At 36.7% G+C, this 22,199-nt stretch overlaps 1 protein-coding gene across 12 annotated transcripts in view; it reads right to left on the reverse strand.

The window, feature by feature from the left end:
• Positions 1-22,199, reverse strand: part of WDFY3 (WD repeat and FYVE domain containing 3) — a 246,985-nt gene that overhangs the window by 91,430 nt on the left and 133,356 nt on the right. For all 12 annotated transcript variants that reach the window (XR_002828161.1, XM_023750385.1, XM_023750389.1 and 9 more), the window contains 10 exons: positions 20,344-20,575; positions 18,605-18,705; positions 18,251-18,469; positions 14,151-14,332; positions 12,205-12,436; positions 10,768-10,928; positions 7,836-7,947; positions 5,651-5,841; positions 4,283-4,435; positions 8-81 (listed from right to left, as the gene is read on the reverse strand). Coding sequence is in view for 11 of the 12 variants with exons in the window: in XM_023750385.1 (XP_023606153.1) it covers positions 8-81; positions 4,283-4,435; positions 5,651-5,841; positions 7,836-7,947; positions 10,768-10,928; positions 12,205-12,436; positions 14,151-14,332; positions 18,251-18,469; positions 18,605-18,705; positions 20,344-20,575 (1,657 nt within the window). In the remaining variant the exon portion in view is untranslated. The remainder of the gene's footprint in view (positions 1-7; positions 82-4,282; positions 4,436-5,650; positions 5,842-7,835; positions 7,948-10,767; positions 10,929-12,204; positions 12,437-14,150; positions 14,333-18,250; positions 18,470-18,604; positions 18,706-20,343; positions 20,576-22,199) is intronic.

Here is a 22,199-nt window from a genome sequence, read left to right on the forward strand (position 1 = left end):
TGAATACCTGGACTCTGTGAGCAGTTCAATGAAGTGTTCAAATAAGGAAAGATGAAGTTCATATGGTGCATGAAGCCAGACCTATGATAAAAATAAAGAATGGTATATATAGGGTAAAAAATACCCCAAATGCCAATTCAACAAACAGAAATGCAGCTCTGAAACTTATTTCACTCATGAATTAATTGAATAAACCACTTTATTACAATTTTTACTTGGTGAAATCCTATAAAACTGCTTGTACATATGATTTCTGATTCTGTTTATAAAGGAATAATTACTATGGAAATTATGCTACTGACGTAATCAACTGAAAAGGCAAGATCTAGGGAAAGTTTCTCTGGAATCAATGACTGAATACTGAACACAAAAACAGAATATAATGAATACTGAATGCTATATAGTGAATACAAAGACTGAATGACTGGAATCTTGTGTGGGGTCCAAAAGAATTAACTACTGTAAAGTAGTATATCACACAGTTCCTGGAACTAACAAAGCTGGGACCAGTTTGCACTCCCACCTCCCAGAGTGTGGAGACTTTGTAATACAAGGGGAACTGGCAGTCTCAGAAGTGTAATATCTTAGTGTGAGGCTAAGTTAGCATTAGATTAAAGGTTTTTCTATGTTCACCCTCACAAAGCTTAAAAGTATGTCTTAAAAGGATCAAGATAACTGCAATGCCAGAGCAAAGTTCAATACTCTTTTAAAAGAAATACAACAAAACCTAGCACTTAACTATGTAAAATTTAGCATGCAATCAACAATTATCAAGTACACAAAGACAAAAAAGAAAATATGACTCATAAATAGTAGAAAAATCAATTATTATAAATAGCCCAGAAATGACAGTGATAATGAAATTATCAGGACCTTAAAAAATGTGATCCATATACTAAAGAATGTAACAAAAAATATGAATATAATGAGGAAACAGAAGATAACCAAAGGTCCAAAATGAACTTCTGATGAAAAATAAAATATTTAATATGAAAACTATACTATGTGAAATTAACAGCAGATTAAACACTGCAGAAAAAAATTCAGTGAACTTGAAGAAATAAGAACACAAACTAATCAAAATTAAGCATGAGAGAAAATGCTGAAAAAGAATTACTAGACAGAGCATTAGCGACTTCTGGGACAACATCAAGCAATCTCAGATATGCATAACTGAAGTCCAGAAAAGGCAGGGAAGGGCACCAGGAAAAATAGTTGAAGAAGTAACAACTAAAAATTTCCCAATTCTATAAAAATGACAAACTCACAGATCTAAAAAAGCCAACAAATCCCAAAAAAAGAAGAAACTAAAAATGACAATGGGGTGACTGAAATCATTAAAGTATGAAAAAAAATTAAAAATGTCAGTGAGAATTGTAGTGTATGCAAAAATACTCTTCTAAAAAAAAGGCTTTTTCAGACAGAGAATTTATAGTCAGCAGATGAGCACTTCAGGAAATGTTAAAGGAAGTTCTTTAGGCAGAAGAATTATACAAGATGGGAATCTAGATCTACACCAAGGAATAAAGAATGCCATGCTACATATGTGGGAAACTATAAAAGAATTTTTTTAAAGTGTCTTTAAAAGATAATTGTTTTAAGCTAAAATAATAAAAAGTATTGTGGGGATTATAAACATAATAGAAGTAAATGTCTGATAACAATAGCACTAAGAATAGCAGGAAGAAATGGGAATGTATCTTCACAAGGCTTTTATACTACAGGTAAAGATAGACTAAATTGTTACATGTGTATGTATATTATAAATTCTAGAACAACCACTAAAAGAGAAAATGCTTGTGTAATATTACAATTATTGCATTTATATTTATCAAGTGGATGTTTTAAAAAGAGAGTGAATTAAGTATTTATATATCACTGTGGTTGGGGTAATTAGAAATGCTACATAAAGCCATAAAGTGAGCAAGGTAAACAAAGCCAACATTGGTAAAGCACCTAATTTCTGACATTTGTATATTAGATTTTAATCAGAAATCTGAAGCTAAAGATAATTCATGATTTAAGTGTCAGCCACTAGATGAAAACAAAACCAGGATTGGTTAAGTAGGTCTCCTTAGTCCTCCCATAATTCTTTCTGAAGACCTTCATCTCTGTGCTTTCATAAGTTTTTAATTGTTTATTGATTTGTTTTTCTCTTCTAATGGACAAAATGCCTTCAGGCATGGACTCTATCTTTACTTTCAGACCCTTAGTCCTAATACAGTGCCAGGTTCAAAGATGCCCTATAGGCATTTGCTAAAAGAATGAGAGGTTTGTTTTTTAGAACTTGATTGGGTAGGTAGGGGAAATCACTGCAAGTTTATTTTATGTTTTATACCTGATATGACTATGCCTTAGAAAGAATGAGATAAGAAACACAGGATAGCCTGAGGAAAGAAACAAAGGATAGCCTGAGGAACGATATAACTATAGAACATATCTAAGGTGAGTGGTAAGAAAAATTGATTAGGGCTTAGAATCTATACAACTTAATATCGAACTGTTTATAAACAGGGAGGAAGAAGCTGATTTTTTCAATTTCAAGCCTCGGTGACTGCGGGAATGGTAGTGTTAATAATAGAAACCGAAGTTAGAAGGAAGAACTAATTTGGGAAAGATGTTAAGTTAAGGTGTTGCTGGGACATAAAAATGGAAATGTTGAGCAATAAGTTAGAAATAAGTCTGGCATTCAGATGTCAAGCTAGAGATTTAGATTTGAGAATCAACTCTGTAGAAATGAGGCTGTAGAAATGGGTGAGAATCTAAAGGAAAGAAAGCAACAAATAAAGGAAAAGATAAAGAAGTGAAATTGAACACGGTTGTATAAATCAATGAAAATTTCATGCCATAGAATTATGGGGAAAGTAGTGAGAAAATATAAGAACCAGGATAGTGCTACCTGAAAAGTAGCAAAAGAACGAGGTGATGCAAGAGGGAAAAAGACTGCATCACATGCTACTGAGAGTTGCGGGTACTGAGAACTGGAATCCTCCTATATAATAAAAGCCTAATATGCAAATCGACTGAACAGCAGAACGACTGGTCACCATGATGCTCACTGACCACCAGAGGGCAGATGCTCAACGCAGAAGCTGCCCCCTGGTGGTCAGTGAGCTCCCACAGGGGGGAGCGCCGCTCAGCCAGAAGCTGGGGCCCAGCTGGCAAGCGCAACAGAGGTGGCGGGAGCCTCTCCCGCCTCCGTGGCAGTGCTAAGGAGCAGTGAGCAGGCAGGCAGTAAGGAGCAAGGGATCCCAGACTGTGAGAGGGCGCAGGCCAGGCTTAGGGACCTCCCCTTCCCCATGCACAAATTTCGTGTACCGGGCCTCTAGTTTTATATAGAGCATATAGGCCAGGCTGCTAATAAGCTTTTAGAATAAAGTTTTAGTAAAGCAATTAGAGCACAGAGCCTGTCTGTCAAGGATTTAGAATAACAGACAAGACAGTGCTTATAGTAACTATGAGGAAGAAGAGTTAGGGCACAGACATTACAGTTAGCCAATATTAAGTGCCTGGCCCCATTCTGGGTGGTGGGAATACAAAGAAAAAGAAACTAGGTATGATCTCTGCACACACAGAGCCTACAGTCTCATGGGAGGAGATACATATACAGGGTGGGGCAGAAGTAGGTTCATGGTTGTTCATATAAGAAATAAGACAATAACTAATAAAATAATAATACAAGAATAAACTGTGTTTCATATACTCACAACTGTAAGGCTAATTTTGCCCCATCCTGTACTTATAAAACATATAGTGATGGGTACACACAGTACTGAGAACAAGAAGTTAATGGACAAAGGATATGCAAGATCAAGCATTGCTTTGAGAGGACAGAGTCGAAGTCATTTATGGTAATAGGACAGTAGAAATGAAAACTTGTTATTCTGACAAAATGAATGATATTTTACTATGAAGCTACTATTAACCAAAATTTCACATCTATCTCCTATTTATTGATGAAAAGTTTCTACTCATCAAAAGAATTATTTGATGAAAATATTTGCCTCACTTAATGCCAGAGGCAGCAGCACATTAGCAACAGTTAGGCACATGCATTGTACCATTTCATTTCTCTACTATTCGTAAAACTGAATACCCTTGGGGAAAAGGAATTCCATCATTACCCTATTTGTTGTATTTTATGAATGAAATTAACATAAGCATGATATAACTACAGAACATATCTAAGAAACAAAATTGTTTAATAGTTAACTCTATTGTTATACAGAGTAAGAGATGGATTCACTGATTACACATTACCAGTTAGTATTTATGTACATACTTCAAAATCACAAAGTAGATCCTGGAAAGCAGTTGAATTGGGAATAATGGAGGTCTCGTGTCCACTGTCAACAGTTCCCACCAAGGAAAAAGTTAGATGGAGAATATGGCTGTTAAGAAGGGAACGTTTCTTCTTAAGTAGCATTGCCAGCAACTAAAAGAAAGCACACCAAATGCTTGTTATTAATCATACTATACATACAAACATAGCAACACAGACACACACACACACACACACACAATAGAGAACCCTATGTAAAATAATTCCTGAGACTTCTAAGCTGATTTCTAAATTTTTATTATAACAATATAACAGAGAAAATCTAAAAACCAGGGTAATCCCATTCCTTATGAAAATATCCACTTTTACATAAACTTTAAATTTATATATAAATTTTTAAATTGTTGTTGCCATCATGCATATACAATTTGCTATTCTTTTTCTCTATATAACCTCTATTAAAAGGATTTTTTCTCTTGTTACAACATAGTCTTCATAATTAGAATTGTAAAAGGTTGAATGATATTCTATGGAATGTTTACAGTATTATTAGTCATTCGCATACTCTTGGAACATTTAGGTTATTCCTATTTTTTCATGATCAACAACGCTGCTATGAATCATTGTAAGAGTTTTGCAAAACAGAACACTGATCAAAACAGTGTGATTAAATCTACAGAACAGTGTAGTAAATAGTTTATCCATGCCCAATCAACTATTGGCTAAAGCTAGAGAAGGCATTGGTACTTCAATTACACTACAATGATTTTATCTTACTCCAATACCTGCTTTTCTTAAAGGAACTTTCTGCCTAAATCTAGTAGAGATTGTGAATATGTGAACGCTGCATATTTTTAATCCCACACGAGTTTTCAAAACTAGCAATGGCACAGTTACTGTACAGTGGGTCTCACTTCCTCTAGGTAAGCAAGGGGGGTGTATAAAAGATGACTGGGTGTGAAGGGGAGAGATAAGGAAAATGGGGAGAGCTCTGCATCTATTAATGATCTGGCAGTCTCCAGAGCAGGTGGTAGCATGACCCTATTTCATCTCAGTCTTATTTCCAAAAAGAAAAACAGTAAACCATTGTTCTGAAAATATATTCAAATATATCAAAGTTATACTGAAATAACTTAGCCTAAATCAAAGGTGGAGAGATATTTGATGAGATAGGAGAACAAAGATAAACCAAAATAAAGATAACAACTCATTCTCCCTTGAAATGTGTTAGTTTTAATAAAAACTACTAACTTGTAAAGGTGAATTGTCAATATAATTCTTCCAGAGTTTGAGAAAAATGAGAATAATAATAATTAGTTTTTCTTTTTATGCAAAGTAAAGTGAGAGCAAAGCTTTATGGTTACAAACCTGGTAGCCCCTGATTCTTTCCATCTCTTTGCTGGCTAGTGGGTTACTCTTGACCACACAAACCAGGGCCTTGACTGCGGCATAGAGCCCCTCCACATCAGAAGCCATGGCCACCAGGCCCAGGATGGCTGCAGCTCCCCCAATGTACTGCAAAGTAGTGGCAACAGGCTTAGGGACAAATGTTCTTACTCCTGATTAAAAGACAGTGGAAAAAAAATTAAAGTCCCCATGTAAACAAGAACTGAATAAATCATCTTAAGAAGATTTAATTAATTATACATGATATTTAAAAAAAGACCTTTAATCCAAAAAAGAAAATTCTAAAAAAAACCTTGAAGGTAGAATTTGGGAGAAGGCAATAAACATATTGTAATCAGTGGGAGGAGAGTGGGAGCTTAGTAGTGAGCAGAGAAGAGGTGGGTTTGAGAACAAGCACAAATGTTTCTGTGTGGCTTTGGGCAACATAAGACTCAAAAGCACAGAGGGCTTGGGAATGCATTTCGAGGCGAGTGAGAATGCCTCCCTAGGAATTGCTGGGGGTTAAACTTGGGGAGAGCAGAAGCACTTTAACTCTGTGAACTAGGCAATGGGATGGAGAGGCCACTCTTGCAAGATGACATATTCCCTATAGGTTAGCCATGCAGAGCATATTACTGCCCATTACTCAAAGCTCTCCCAGTTATGCAATCTGAGTAACAGCACATCAGTGACCCCAGAAGAGCATAATTACATGGAAACACAGTACTGGGTCTAAGTTTAGGTCAATTAAAAAAAAATTCACAGCTATATTTTTTTTTAAATATATTTTATTGATTTTTCACAGAGAGGAAGGGAGAGAGATAGAGAGTTAGAAACATCGATGAGAGAGAAACATCGATCAGCTGCCTCCTGCACATCTCCTACTGGGGATGTGCCCGCAACCCAGGCACATGCCCCTGACCGGAATCGAACCTGGAACCTTTCAGTCCGCAGGCCGACGCTCTATCCACTGAGCCAAACCGGTTTTGGCCACAGCTATATTTTAAAATGGCATTGTTCGAATTTCATTTACCCACTGATCAAGATTCAGATTTTTAAAAATAAAACTCATATGCATTTTATATTTCTATGTCCTTTAAAGTATTCACAATACTTTCATACCTTATGACACTGGATTTTGAAAACTACCTTCTAAGGTAAGTAGGGCCAGCATTACTAGTTTAAAGATGAGAAACCTAGGCTTAAGTATCTGGCACAATGCCACACCCTGACAGAGCAGGGACTGGGACCTCAAGTTTAGGGTCGGGGTTAGAAGGTTAGGGTTAGGGTTAGTTCAATCTGAACTCCTCAGTCACTGCTTTTTCTACCATACCACAGCACTGCTGTATTTTTGCAAAAGACAGCACAGTACTCAGTAAGGATTTGCTAAACTGAATAATAAAAAAAAAAACTACCATGTGCTTCAGCATAAAGAAAACATTTTTATCAATGCAATACACGATCAAAACAGAAAAATAGTCATGTGCACATACCGGGACAATAAAAATTGCCAAGGATTAATAAACATGTAGGATTCTGACTGGAACAACACTAACTTGTTAACTGTTCTTGTTAATTAAAAAGGAACCACCAATATCACTGATCTACAAATTAAAATATATAACTACTGGCTCTGAATTTTGGGTGGTCTGGTTAGATTATGTCTCAAGACTATCTAACCAAAAAACAACTCTTTTTAAGCAGACATCAGGTACAAGGCTCTGCAGAATGTCCACTAGTTCTGACTTTTATTAGAGTTGGACGCACACTCTTTACACCCCTAAAGCTCTTATTTCTAGCTCATTTCCAAATAATAGGAGCGCTCATGAGTGCCACCCCTGCTGCACCGAACCTATAGCAATCATCAGTATTTCCAAGTCTTTACATCTGTCCCTAAATGTACTGTGATATTTACCTTGAAACTACACAGGAGTATACAGTTAAGAGCTCATCAGTGCTGACAAAAGAGGAAAAGTTAATGGAAGTCTAACGAGCATATAATTTTAAACGTGAACTGGAGTTTGAGATTATTACTTTAGTCTCTAAACATTCCAAGAACATTACAGGTCACCACTATAAAAGATGAACCACCCCTTACGTGAGGAAAGTGAATGTATATGTGAAGGTAAATAAAGAAGTCTGGAACAACAAAGATGATATGACTCACCCAAGTATCCAATCAGAGTGGCCCCAATTGTCCGGGCGGGCCCATTGAGATGTCCTGCTGCATTGTGTATCAACTTCACAGGAGTGGCATTCTCATGGGAGGAAATGCCTAACTGAAGAATAGGAAAGGAAAAAAAATATAACATAGAAGAACAGCCTGAACATTTTTCTTATTAAAGTATTGTTGACATACACTATTATATTAGTTTCAAGTGTACAACATAGTGATTCGACATTTCTATATCTTACAATGTGCTCACTACTCTAAATCTAATAACCATCTGTCACTGTGCAAAATTACTGCACTATTATTTACTATATGCGCCTTCACCTTTTTCACTCATTCCTCTACCTCCCCCCATCTGGCAACTATCAGTTTATTTTTTGTTCCTATGAGTCTGTTCTTGATTTGTTTGTTCATTTGTTTTGATTTTTTAAAATTCCACATATAAGTGACATCTTGTGGTATTTGTCTGACTTATTTCACTTAGAATAATACTCCCTGGGTCCATCCATGCTGTTGCAAATAGCAGGATTTCAGTGTGAACATTTTGATTGGGAAAGAAAAAAAAGAGAGACATAATTTGGTAACATATTTTCTCTCTCTCCTTACCAGAATATTAAAAACATGAGCATTCCTTTATTTCTTTTTTTTTTAATGTGCAAACATTTCCAAAAGTGTGTAAACTCACAAAAAGTAAGTTAAACACAATCTACTCAGATGAAGATGGTGAGGGGGGATCTTGGGAAATAGTTCAGGGAGCTTTTTGAATAAAACTCTGTCGTGGTTTAAAGGTTCTTATCACTCACTGCCTCACAGTATTTCCACAGCCAAGTAAATGTCACATAAATTATGCAAAACTTTATGAATATACATAAAATATTCAATTTTGTGTGTGTGCACGCACGTGCGCGCACACTCACACAATGTGCTTTCAAGCAAATATAATCATAAGACTTTAATTTTATTGCCTGTAGAACCAAGTTTATGTTCCTTAGAAATGGTAAATATATTCACATACAAACCTCTGCACAAGAGTTGTCAATACTTTCTGTTCCCAAGTCCTTTCCTTCCAGTCTCTTGATTTCCTTCCCCTGGGGCTTTGCCTCCCCTCATCAACCAAAACAGCTTGTCAAGCTCACTGAGGACGACCACCTTACAAAACCCAATGGTGAATACTCTTAGTTTTCCTTTCTTGCTGGCTGCTACTCCTTAGTCTTCTCATCTGGCTCTGCTTCATCTCCCCAACTCCTAACACTGGAACATCCCAGGCTTCAGCCTGAAAAATTTCCTCTTCTCTACTTACATCTACACTTTGGTGAGTGAACCTAGTCTCATGGCTTGTTTTTTAAAAGTTTTGTTTTGTTAATCCTTACCCAAGGATATTTTTTCCCTTTGATTTTCAGAGATAGTAGAAGGGAGGGAGAAAAGAAGGAGGGAGGAAAAGAGGGAGTAAGGGAGGGAAGGAGGGAGGGAGGGAAGGAGAGACATCGATGTGAGAGAGACTCATCAATTGGTTGCCTCCCACAGATGCCAGGGACTGAACCCTCGATCCTTACGTGTGCAGGTGAAGCTCTAACCACTGAGAAAAACGGTCCAGGGTCCTAGTCTCATGCCTTTAAATACCATCTATGACCATCAAGACAGGCAAACCTCTCCCTCACTCCAGATTCCTATGTCCAATGGGCTCTGATAGCTTAAGTAGGATGTCTGATATGCTTCTCAAACATCTCCAAAACATAACTCTCAATACCTCCTGCCCCTGAAATATTACTCTTCTTGTAGTTTTCTCCAAATCAGAAAAAAATGACTCCATTTTCCTTGTTGTTAGAGCAAAATCCTTGGAGTTATCTTTCTCTCACAATTCATAGCCAATCGGTCATCAAAAACTGTTAGCTCAATCTTCAAAATATACCTCATATCTGATCATCACTTCTCATCACAGCCACTGCTATCACCCCATTCTGATCATCATCTCCCATATGAATTATTATTACACTGGCCTCAAAACTCATCTCCCTGCTTCTACCTTTATCTCCCTTCAATCTGTTCTCAATAGGAGGCATAGTAATCCTGGTTAAAAAGTCATAACATTACATTCCTTTGTCTGGAACCCTATAATACTTCCCATCTCACTCAGGTAAAGCCAATGCTTTTACAAGTGCCTATAAATTCTAAACAATATAGTCCCATTCCTCTCTGAGTTCCTCTCCTACCGGCCAGGCCTGCTCTTATTGTGCTCTCACTACATGTGCCTCTGCAGCAGGCAAACACCTTCCTCATGGCTTTAGTACTTGTAACCCCAGAATACAAGACCCTCCACCCTATAATTATAGCCCATCCATTCTCCATGTTCTCATTGCTTGCTGCCTCATCCCTTTCCAAGTCTGTTCAAATTTCACTTCAGTGAGGCCTCCTCTGACCTTTCTATTCAAAACTATAATCTTATCTCTTTCTCCTTCCCTACTTTAGCACTCTTCACCTTCTAACATACTTTGTCATCAGGTTATTTCTTTTTTATTGTTGTCTGTCTCCTCCATGAGAATGAAAGAACCATAAAGGCAGGAATGTTTTCTTTACGCATTGATGTGTGCTGAACAAAATGATGCACATAGTAGGTGATCCAGAAAAACCTTTAGTTGTAGCCTTAGAAAAAGCAATTGTCTTCTTTAGTTTTCTAAGCTCAATTTCTCAAATTGACAATAAAAACATAAGATTATAAACCATGCACTTAGAAGGCATTTCTTACTTTTCCAAATTAAGCTAATATCTAAATAGGTTTTGGCTTAAAGCCAAAGAAACCAAATATAAATAATACACAAAAGGCACCATTTCAGCACCTGCTCGGACTTAGGCAGTGCTCATGACTAAGCTCTGAAACTTCTTTCCAGGGAGAATCCGTCCCAGCTCACCAGGAAATCATTGTGCTCACCTGCTTAGCGATGGCTTTGCTGTCCAACTTATTGTACACCTTCCGGATTCTTGCCACTGTTAGGGAAGACACGGAGAGTGCATAGAGGCCAAATGACACCTTTTCCTCTGGCACTAATAACACAGGAGATGGCACTATGCCTTCAGATTTTGCGTCTTTACCTTCAAAAGAAAAATAATCCTTTCAAAATCATTATTCTAACAAGAATTTTAGTCTTCTTATCATTCTTAAATCAGCAAACTTGAAAATCTTTTAAAGTGGAACAAGGGAACTAAATTGAAAAACTTTTATTTAATTTTCAGCTCTTCAATTATTTCTTTAACTAGGAAATAGGGAAATCATCTAGTCACAGAGCTTTTCATTCCAAGTTTCACTCTAAAAATGTGCTTAACATATAACATAATGCAAAGGAAGAGTTTTAATTATCAAACAAAACACAAAACCCATTCCCCAGGTTCAAAGGAAAAGAAAATGAATGAAATGTCCATGAGCTTTCGGCCCTAGCCTCCTTCCCAATCAGAGCCCTCATCGCTGCCTCTCTGTATCCTTCTAGACAGCACAGCAGAGTATGTAAGGTGGTTTAAGTTTGAATCTCTGCTGTATCACTTAAAAGCTGTGTAGCTATATATCCCTTTGCTCCAGTTTCCTCATCGGTAAAATGGGGATAACAACTGTACCTAACTTCCAGAATTTTGAGGAGATGAATAAAATGTGAAAGGCTCAGAACAGCTATATCTTTCAGGTGTATTAACTTATTCAGCACTTAAGTGCTCAAGAAGTGTTACCTATTACAGATACTATCTAAATCAAAACATGAGTGAAAGACAAATGACTTAGCCATAGGATTATCACCATGCACAATATACTTGTCCTAACTTCTGAGAACCTTGGTAGATGAGAACAAGGGATGGAAGACATTTGAAAAGAGTACCACATCAGTTTCTTTGACTCTAAATTCTCTTTGGGAGAAAGGATAACAAAAAGTACACAGCAGCAGTAAAGGGATGAGAAAAATTGATGTTAACTGCTCTAACCTCAAAAATATATGTGTGTGTTTTCTGGACCCATCGTTCCTTCCTTTAACAAGAGTAGACACACTTTAAACTGCTTCATGTAATAGGAGAAATAACAGAAAGAGGATAAGGCTGAGGTTAGACTTTTAATGAGAATGTACACCTACATCCTAGAGCCAGTCAGAGAAACTGGAAAATTAGTGATGAAGAAAAAATCAGGAAGATATATTATAATCAGTGGAGGAGAACAGTGTGAAGAGGAGTGAGTCGTCAATAGCATCATGCTGAAGAAAAATAGAGAACTCCCCCTCCTTTTTTAGATAAACAATGTATAACCTATATACACACATGTACTTTATTCATGCATCTACACTTTAGTAGTTAAGCTTCATACAACTTCAAGAAGAAAGAATAAGTTACTCACATGGCATACATACAGCCTGAAAGCTTCCAACATAATCTGGTCCTAGTTCATAAATGGTAGTGACACTTGAAGGAGGTAAAACTTCTTCCAAAAAATGTGTGGGTCCTAGTCGCCAAACCAGTGAAGCAATTTGGCGTTGGGCAGGTGGAGTACCAATGTATGCATAGACTGTGCTGACCACAGGAGGATTTACAGAACCTGAACCCCCAGGAGTACTGTGAACATAATGAAGCTGTAAAGAAAACAAAAGTAAGTGTGTGAGCTATGACATACATACACACACACACACACACACACACAAACAAACAACTTTTCCCAGGAAAATAAGCATTTTTGCTGTATATTTTCATTATCCCAGGGTCATACAATCTTATAAACATACCAAAACTGTTGGGTTGAGAAACATAAGAGCAAGCCAGGATTCTGGACCCTAATGTGAAAGTTGGAAATGAGTTATCCAACTCCCAATACAGATAAACAATCTAATGCTAGAAAGAGCAATAATCAAATATAGGGAGACTGTTACTGTCTGGTTGGTTTGCATATCAAATTAATGATGCGTCTATGAAATTTTTGGGTTGATATAAAAACAGCTTTCCAACTATGGAATTCAAGTAGACTTAAATTAGCTATGTTACCTTCAATGTGAGTGTGTCAAATAAAATTATTCGTGAAAAGTGTTTCATAATGGGTAAAGTGCTATTAAAATATTAGAAAAGTGAACAGTCTATTATATGTTATAATTTATACACACACTTCAATCTCAATGGAAAATACATTCTCAGATTTGAAGTTACACTACTGTTTACTGACATGTTGATTAAATTACCATTCAATTTGTTTATAATAAATACATAGAGTATAAGAGATAATGAAATCAAGTTGCATCTGATTGTATGAGCAGCTTTCATCATTTCACAGAACGAGGTACATTTGTCCTAGTTTCAGATCATCTATTACTCCACACACTAAAGAACAGTTCCTGGTGTTGTAAATAGTATGACTGTGAAGAGCAACACATGAACTATCATTGGCTTCACAGGACTCTGGCTTCTCACAGGCACAGTGATGATGATAATGTAGATATATCCATCATAAATCTCCTATCTCTCAATTCTCGAAGCTGAGGACATTTTTATTTTCAATAATACTAAAAATAATGAGGAACAACCTACTAGAGAATCTAAAAACCCATTTCAAATGCAGTTGTGTGTACAAAAAATAAAAAAGACTATTCTCACAAAGTGCATTTTAGCATTTATCCTCCTGACACACGATGCCAAAATAAAGTATCATTAAGGAAGGAACTATATTCAAGGAAGCTGCTGATTTCACTACTTTTTAAACATTAATTCACACAAAAGGACAGACTTTGCCTTTACTACTTCTTTCAAGTGATTATCTCTATAAAAATGGGCACTAACTTTTAGAAATTAAAGAATTTTAAGTGTTTGCTAGTTGAGTTCTATAGAGAGTAACTAGCAGTCTTTATCCTGATTCAAAAAAAGAAACTTCTTATTCTTTACTGGTTAATGCACCTCTCTTGCCTCTCTCCTGGGACTAATCTGGGTGATCTGAAAATAAAGATGAATAAAAACAATTCCAGCTCTAAAGAATATAGAATCTACTGGCTGCATACAATAATAACAAAGAAGTGACAAAAAAGTGTGCTCATAATTTATTTAGGCATCCTTCAACTGGTTTCTCTGTTGTGAAAAAGCACTCTGCAGTCTGGCTCAATCACAGACATATTCCTTAATTGTTTATTTTGTAACCTCTCCTTTCCATTCTTCTCGAATGAAGTGATAGGAACTAGCCAGCCACATGACTCTAACATATTGTTCAAATAGAAGGTCAATTTAAAATTAAGACAATTTAAAAAATACCCCTGCAAACACACATACACTCTAAAGCAGGCGGAGCTTTCCAAGTGCAGGGTAGCTCACCTTCACAGTGCTGACAAGCTGTCCATCGATGTAGAGGGCCACAGTGCTGTTCTTGAGCATGCCTTTGCTCATCACCAGAACCAGATGATGCCACTGCCCCTCTACTATTAGTTCTCCACAACGAAAGCGAGCACAGCATGGGAGAATCTCATAAAAAGAGGATTCTTCACTAAAATCATCAACTAAGAAATAAAAAAATACTCAACGTTATCCTCATTCTAACAATTATTCATATCTAGATCTTGACTTTATGTTAAAATAATATGATGACGATGTAAATGAAAATATCCTATTTGTTCAGTAACTTCATCTGTACTAAAAAGCAAAACCTAGGATATGCTTTTGCTTTCTTCTCAAAATACATGTAGTTATAACCAAATAAAGTTATAATAGCTAATGAAATAAAAATAAATAAGATTAAGTAGACAATAAAATACAATTATGATAAACAAAAAGAGACTAGCTATATAAAGGGCCTTTTCAAATTCTACCTTAACATACATTTGATTATAGCATTGGTTATAAAAAAAGACCAAGAAAATTTTAAATTATATTCTTGCTATATGCTCTACTCAGTGAAGCAAAGGGGCAACTATCTGTTCTTCGTTTGTGAGTGTACAGTCCTGACCCTGACCTGACAATAGTTGGTAGTAACATGATTAATGGAATGGAAAAGTATTTGATGATCCAAGTTCTCCACTTCACCAGATAAGTCTGGTGATTTGCTAACATTCTGTCACTTCCTGACTCTAATCTGGCTTCTCTCTGCTACCCAATATGCTGCCAGATTGCACTAGGAAATAATGGGTTATTATTAATTTAACCGTAATGTTAAGTTAATTAATACTAATTTACCTTTCCTAACTATTCAAGAAGGGGAGGGGAACAACAGAAATCCAGATGTTAAAAACTTATTCCCCCCCAAATCTTTTTTTTGTAAAAGAGCTAATCTGTAACCATGTAACTTAAAGCAGACCCACCATTTTTCAGTAAAAGCAGCAGAGACAAGTAAATATACTGAAAGTTAAAACTTTAAATAATATGCAGAAATAACTATAAATAAAATATTAATTTATATTTTTTGAATCTTAAAATATCTGCATGTGTTGAAATGCCAATTCAGAATATACATCTATTAATGAGTTAAGACTACTACAAAGACAGAATCTTCTCCACAGGTGACCTAACTTAGGAACAGACTTAAATAAACTAGGCCAGTGGTCGGCAAGCTGCGGCTTGGCAAACTGCGGCTCGGGAGCCACATGTGGCTCTTTGGCCCCTTCTGTGTGGCTCTTCCACAAAATACCGACTTCTGCGCATGGGCCACGAAGTTTCAATCGCATTGTACGTGCATGCCCACACGTGGTATTTTGTGGAAGAGTCACACTGAAGGGGCCAAAGAGCCACATGTGGCTCGCGAGCCGCAGTATGCTGACCACGGAACTAGGCGAAAAGCAAGGTCTAGTTTTGAAAGGATGTGAAAAAAGAAGACCAAAAGTATAGGCAAAACCAGGAACTCTTCCCTCTCCCTGTCCTCATTAATAGACTACATCTTCTTGGGGATTATAGAAAATATTAGAGGCCCGGTGCACAAAATTCATGCATGGGTGGGGTCCCTAGGCCTGGCAGAGATCAGAACCTATCGGGGCCATCTCACCCAGTCCTGATTGGGGCCGGGCTGACCGGGGCCTGCCGGATGGGGAGGGACCAGGGAAGGTTGGCTGGCCATGGGATTTGGTTGTGGGAGCACAATGACCACCAGGGGACTGCTCCTGCATTGAGCATCTGCCCCCTGGTGGTCAGTGCACACCATAGCGATTGGTCGACCGGTCGTTCCAGTCGTTCGGTCGTAATGGTTGCTTAGGTTTTTATATATATAGATTGCTTATAAAATTTTCTGAGTTTCACATTCTGACTCAGGTTTAAACTAAGACATACCCAGTATTCAACAGTGTCAGGACATCTTGGTGAGCCAACTGGTTTCTGACAACTCTTAATTTCCTAGGCATCTTAATGGGGCTGTAGCTGTTCAGAGGATGGACCCTTGTCGTAGCAACATCATATGTATAGGTTGATATCATTTCTAGTGATATATGGACTACAGTAGTCTTGCACATTACATTTAGTGAAAATCTATAGCGTTAGAAAACACTAAACACTATTCTGGTTTACTGAAACACCCCCTAGATCTACTCCTTAATGTTCCCATTAAATTCTACCCTCTTTCCAAATTCTTCATTTACTTTCCTCATTGTTTCTCCTTCAAACCATTCATATTCCTTTTCCTTTATTTTTCTTTCTTCTCATTCATTCCTTTGTATTTTTAAATAATACCTGTTGGAATTCTATGTGCTAGATCAGGGGTGGGCAAACTTTTTGACTCGAGGGCCACAATGGGTTCTTAAACTGGACCGGAGGGCCGGAACAAAAGCATGGATGGAGTGTTTGTGTGAACTAATATAAATTCAAAGTAAACATCATTACATAAAAGGGTACGGTCTTTTTTTTTTTTTTAGTTTTATTCATTTCAAACGGGCCGGATCTGGCCTGCGGGCCGTAGTTTGCCCACGGCTGTGCTAGGTACTGCTTTAGCTGGCAGGCTACCTAGACTACCAAGGTTGTAAGTTGTATGTAGGAACTTAGAATTCTTGTAAGGTAGATAGACAAAAACAAAGTAAATAATTAAAATCTATTAAGGCCAGATAAATAACAAAGAATATTCAACAAGGACTATGGCAGTGGGCATAAGAAGGAAGAAAAATTTTCAAGAAATATTAAGGAAACATAATACAGGAACACTTCATGAAAGAGGTGGTACTTTCAAGGTAGACATGAGGGGTGTAAGCTGGGCTAACTGGTAGTGAGGGTCTCCACAAGACAGGAGAATAGAAGGAGATGCAGGTTTTATAAAATAGAAGCATTACAGTGTGAGTTGTTTACAGGAAGGCTCTTCATATGAAGATATCTAATATGCAGTTGAAATATATAAATCCTAGGACACAAACATATAAAAAAATTGTACTCTCTGAGTCCCTGGGATAAAAAGATCTAAAGACTTAACACTAACTAAAATTGATGATTTTTTTTCTCATGAAGAACAGATTGAATATGAAGACTAATGAGGAAACCTTGGGCAATACTAATTTTAAGGGGAAGATGGAAGAGAAAGCTGTTGAAGAACACTGCAAAGAGGTCAGAGAAATAGTGAAAGAACAAGTATCCCAAATTTTAAGACTGGAGACCGTTTTAATTAAGACGAAACTATCAACAGGGTCAAATGCCACAGAAGGGGCAAATAAAGAGTCCTAATAAAAACTTTAAAGCATTTACTGCATTGATGCCTAACTCTGTACTAGTCATGATGAAGAATACTAAGTAAAGCAAGAAGCCTTACAATCAAACTGAGAAGCTAACATTCATATTCAATTAATATTTGGACACCAACCACAAGTTTAGCAATATGTGGCATTTTATTTATTTAGTTAAGACAAAATTAGATGATAAAAAGAGGTATATTTTTATACAAGTGCTATAATCACAGTAAAGAAAATTCAGTAAACTGAGATGCATATTTTATGTTATTTACATAATTTAGAAAGATCTTCACGCATGTCTTGAGTTTGAAGTTCCTCTGTATAGCAATGTAATGTTATGACTTGTGGGAGGGAACTATGGAATTAGGACTAAGTGATATGTATTAAGTCTTGAAGGTAAGCGATGGATTAAGTAATTAAACTGTTATTATGGCTAGCACAGTGGCACATATGGTAGGCAGGTGCTCAATGAATATTCATTAGTTAAGCAGAATTCACAGCCAATGAAGATCCTTACTAAAATATACCAGACAAGGAACCTGCTTTCCTAGCAAAGGCTGTGCTTTTCTTGGCAAGTAGAGATGAATCCTTATTTTAGGGACTCTCTCCACTGCTTTCTAAGTCTCTTTTAAAAGTGCCTTAAAATTTACTGGTAAACAATACTTGCAAGGCTTCATATAACCTGTTCTATTCTATAATAATTTAAATGGGAAAAAATTAATATTATAATGAACTTTAGTACTTTTAATGATCACAAGAAGCAAAAAGAAAAAGACAGATACTAACCATAGTTCTGGAGTAGCTCCTCTTTGGTGGAAACGATCAGAGATCGGTCTTTTGCTGACAGAACTATGGCAAGGCACACGTAATGCTGCTCAGAAGAATTTGCTCGGCGCACAACAGTCAGAAATCTGACAGGATGGTTATTTGGAGGAGAACTAAAATGTTCAATACAAAACCAGCTAGAGTAGCTTAAGCCAGACGGAGGAGGAAAGAATCTTTCACCTAAAGTAAAAATAGTAAAATAACAATAAAAGAGTTTATGTTAAGTCATGTTTACAATAAAAAAATAGCAATGAACTCCAAATACAATATAACCTACTAAAAAAAGGACACATAAACAAAGAAAGTAATATTTACCAGAACCAATGCCGCTGACCACAGCCCCATCAGTAAGACCTGTTGTAACAGCACTGTTTGTAGGGGCGTTATGAGGGGCCAAACTGGGCAGGAACAGGCAGCTATTAAAGAAAAGATGACGTACATATTAGAGATCAACTTTTTCCTGTGTTATCACTATGCACTCACCACTGTGAAATGAACTACCATTTCTTAAGGGGTATTGAGAGATAAAAGATCATGGAATAAATCTGGGTGCCTAACAAAGTTTCCCTCTTCTTTTAATTATGTGAGAGTATGGAAAGATATACTTTACAAATCTCATACAAAGTCCTGGCCAGGTGGCTCAGTTGGTTGGAACATCATCCCATACACCAAAAGGTGGCAGGTTTGATTCTCCTTCAGGGCACATACCTAGGTTGTGGTTCTATCCCCAGTTGGTGTGTGCATGGGAGACAATCAATCGATGTTTTTCTCTCTCTCTCTCCCTTCCTCTCTCTCTAAAAAAAGCAACAAAAACATATCCTTGGGTGAGGATTAAAAATAAACAAACATAAAATCTCCAATAGCATCATTTGACATTTAAATTTTTTAAAAAATAAAAGTATAATTTGCATATGGTAAATGTACCAACATATAACTCTACTCAAGACATTGGAACAATTTTATTACCATAGAAAAACTCCCTGTGTCTCGTCCAGTGAGTCACTCTCCTATTACGACCATTCTGATTAGTTTTGCCTATTCCTAAATGTGCTTGAATCCACTATTCAATAAAAACCTATGATAATCTTCTTAAAATAAAATTTATAGTTTTAGATCAACGTATAAGAATCCCACAAATAACTAGTATAGATGTAGATCTGTTCTATTAGCATCTGTGTCCATTTCGAGGCTGATGGACTTTATAAACTCTTCTAGATTCTCTACAGATTCTTTACTGTTGCTTCTGCTACTACAACCTTTTCTGCCAATTGAAAAAAATTTATTTATTTGATGTGATAGTCACTGAATATTTATAATGTATGAGATACTAAGATAGGTATTTTGAGGGAGAGGATAATAAAACCCAGTCAAAGAACTTTTAATCTGATTTTGATTTGCATATTATCCATAAATTTTTATGTTAATTTTCAATTAGAGGATGGTAAACATTTTCTGGAAAGGACCAGACCATAAATATTTTCCTCTTTGCAGACCAGATAGTCTCTTTCACAACTACTCAACTTTGCCACTCCAGCATGAAAACAGCCAAAGACAATACATAGTTTAATGAGTGTGGCTGTGTTACAATAAAACTTTATTTACAACAAAATATAATTTACAAACATATTTGAACTTTGGGCTTTAGTTTGATGACTCTAATACCATATAAAGTTATTCAGAATAAGTAATTTAAAATAATTAATTTAAAATAACAAAAAATAATCAAAAAGGGCTGAACTAAATGAGCACTAAGTTCTTTCACAGCAGCCAGTTTACTTTGCTGGGTTTTATTCTTCCCTGCTTCACTAGTAATGGTCACTCCAATCCATCAAAACAAATACCTTATCACTGTGGCTAACAATGACACCAAATAAATTATACAGTTAAAAAAAAACAAAACTACTCTTAACATGATCAAGAACTCAATAATTTGAAACTAAACAGTATACAGTATATTTTAACTAAGTAGATTTAAAACCCAAGATCTATTTGTCAAAGGCAAGTATGAATCATAAAAAACATTATAAGGCTTGGCTACCTTGCAAATTCCTTACCCAAACCCTTCAAGGGATGTGTCAAATTCAACAAAAGCTGGAGTAACTGAAGACCCATGAAGTCTGATGTCATGTGGAGTTGTCATGGAGACCAGACACTTTACCCGGGTCAGGGGTACAGTGCTTCCTTCTGCAGATTTTACCAAGCTCTTGCTTATCCGATAGTGGTTATCTTCATGTAAGCTGAAGACATTATCAGAACCCAGACCTTCCATAGACATGATCAGACTACCTGTAAATCAAAGAAAATTTCTTGGGAAAAGTATCACATAGGTTTCTAAAATAATGACTTTACAAGGCTGATTTATTTTTATTATAAACTACAGTTTTAATGTACTTTATGTTCATTTTAAAACTTAAATAGCCCATGTTTCCTTTTTTTACATATTACTAAAGTAATAAGCACATTGTAGAAATGTTGGAAACCAGAGCACAAATAACCACTATTCCAGCCACTGATACAATATAATTCAATAATAAATTATGGTTAATGGCTTTTATAAAAACCTGATTATACTTTTATGTCACAAAATTATTTATTACTAGAGGCCCGGTGCACAAAAATTCCTGCTTGGGGGGGGGGTGGTGGGGAGTCCCTCAGCCCGGCCTGTACCCTCTCACAGTCCAGGAGTCCTCAGGGGATGTCCTACTGAGAGGGCCTAAGCTCCAGTCTGGCCTCCCTCTGTGGGCAATCAGAATCAGGGACAGCGCCGCCCCATCACCCCGCTGTGGCTGCCAACCGGCCTTTCACTGCAGGATGGATCAGCATCACCCCATCACCCTGCCGCTGCCAGCCTTTCTCTGTGGGATCAGCCCAGCCCCTGTCACCCTACTGTGGCCATGCTGGTGGCCTCCCTTTGCAGGAGGCGACCAGGCGGGCCCCTTCAATCGCCCCTCCACCACGGCTGGTCACCGACCCCCCACCCCCATCGCTGTGCCCTCACTCTGCCTGCTGGCAAGTGCCTTGGCTGGCCTGGTGCAGCCTGCTCGCTGCCCCCCCCCCCCAAAAAAAAAAAGGTCGTTCTGCCATTCGGTTGATCTGCATATTACGGTTTTATTATATAGGATTTCTTTTTGAGAAAAAAACAAAATATTCTAGAAGCATTATATGAAACGAAACAGGTCATCTTTCTTATGGAAAAAATCAGAGATAAATGGCAGAAATTTCTTCCATTTTCTCTCCATTTTTAATTCTTCTAACTATTAAAATTAAATATGTGATCACAAAGTACTTAAATTAAGAAATTTCTATAGGCATGTAAATGATAATTTCAAGAATGAAAAGACAAACTTCAAACAAACTGTTCTATTTTTCAGATATGGATTACAAATGTAATGAAGAAGATACTCCCTCTTGGGATAAATTACATGAATGTAACTGTTTCCCTTGTAAATGTGTTAAGCATTTAGGCTCAACCATAAACACAGTTCAATATTCTCCAAGATAAACTATTTTTGTTTCTATTCTTTATAAAGGAAATCACAACTCAATTCTAAGGAACTGTGTAAAGTATAAAAGCAACAATAACAAAAAGATACATACATCTAAGAGATGTATATTAATTAATATAAAAAACTGCAATACTTTTTGTTTTTCAATAAAATTGTTTTGGAACTCAAAAAATTCTTAAAGTTTTCAAAATACAGTATTCACTAAAAATGGATAATAATTTGCAGGGGGAAAAATTCAGACTGAAATAATGACTGAAGGTTGTTGAAGCTCGGATTCACACCTGAACAAGAAGGGCTGAACTAAATGAGCACTATGTTCTTTCACAGCAGCCAGTCTACTTTGCTAGGTTTTATTCTTCCCTGCTTCACTAGTAATGGTCACTCCAATCCATCAAAACAAATAC

This window comes from Myotis lucifugus, unplaced genomic scaffold, assembly GCF_000147115.1.
Source record: "Myotis lucifugus unplaced genomic scaffold, Myoluc2.0 scaffold_12, whole genome shotgun sequence".
Classification (NCBI taxonomy): domain Eukaryota; kingdom Metazoa; phylum Chordata; class Mammalia; order Chiroptera; family Vespertilionidae; genus Myotis; species Myotis lucifugus.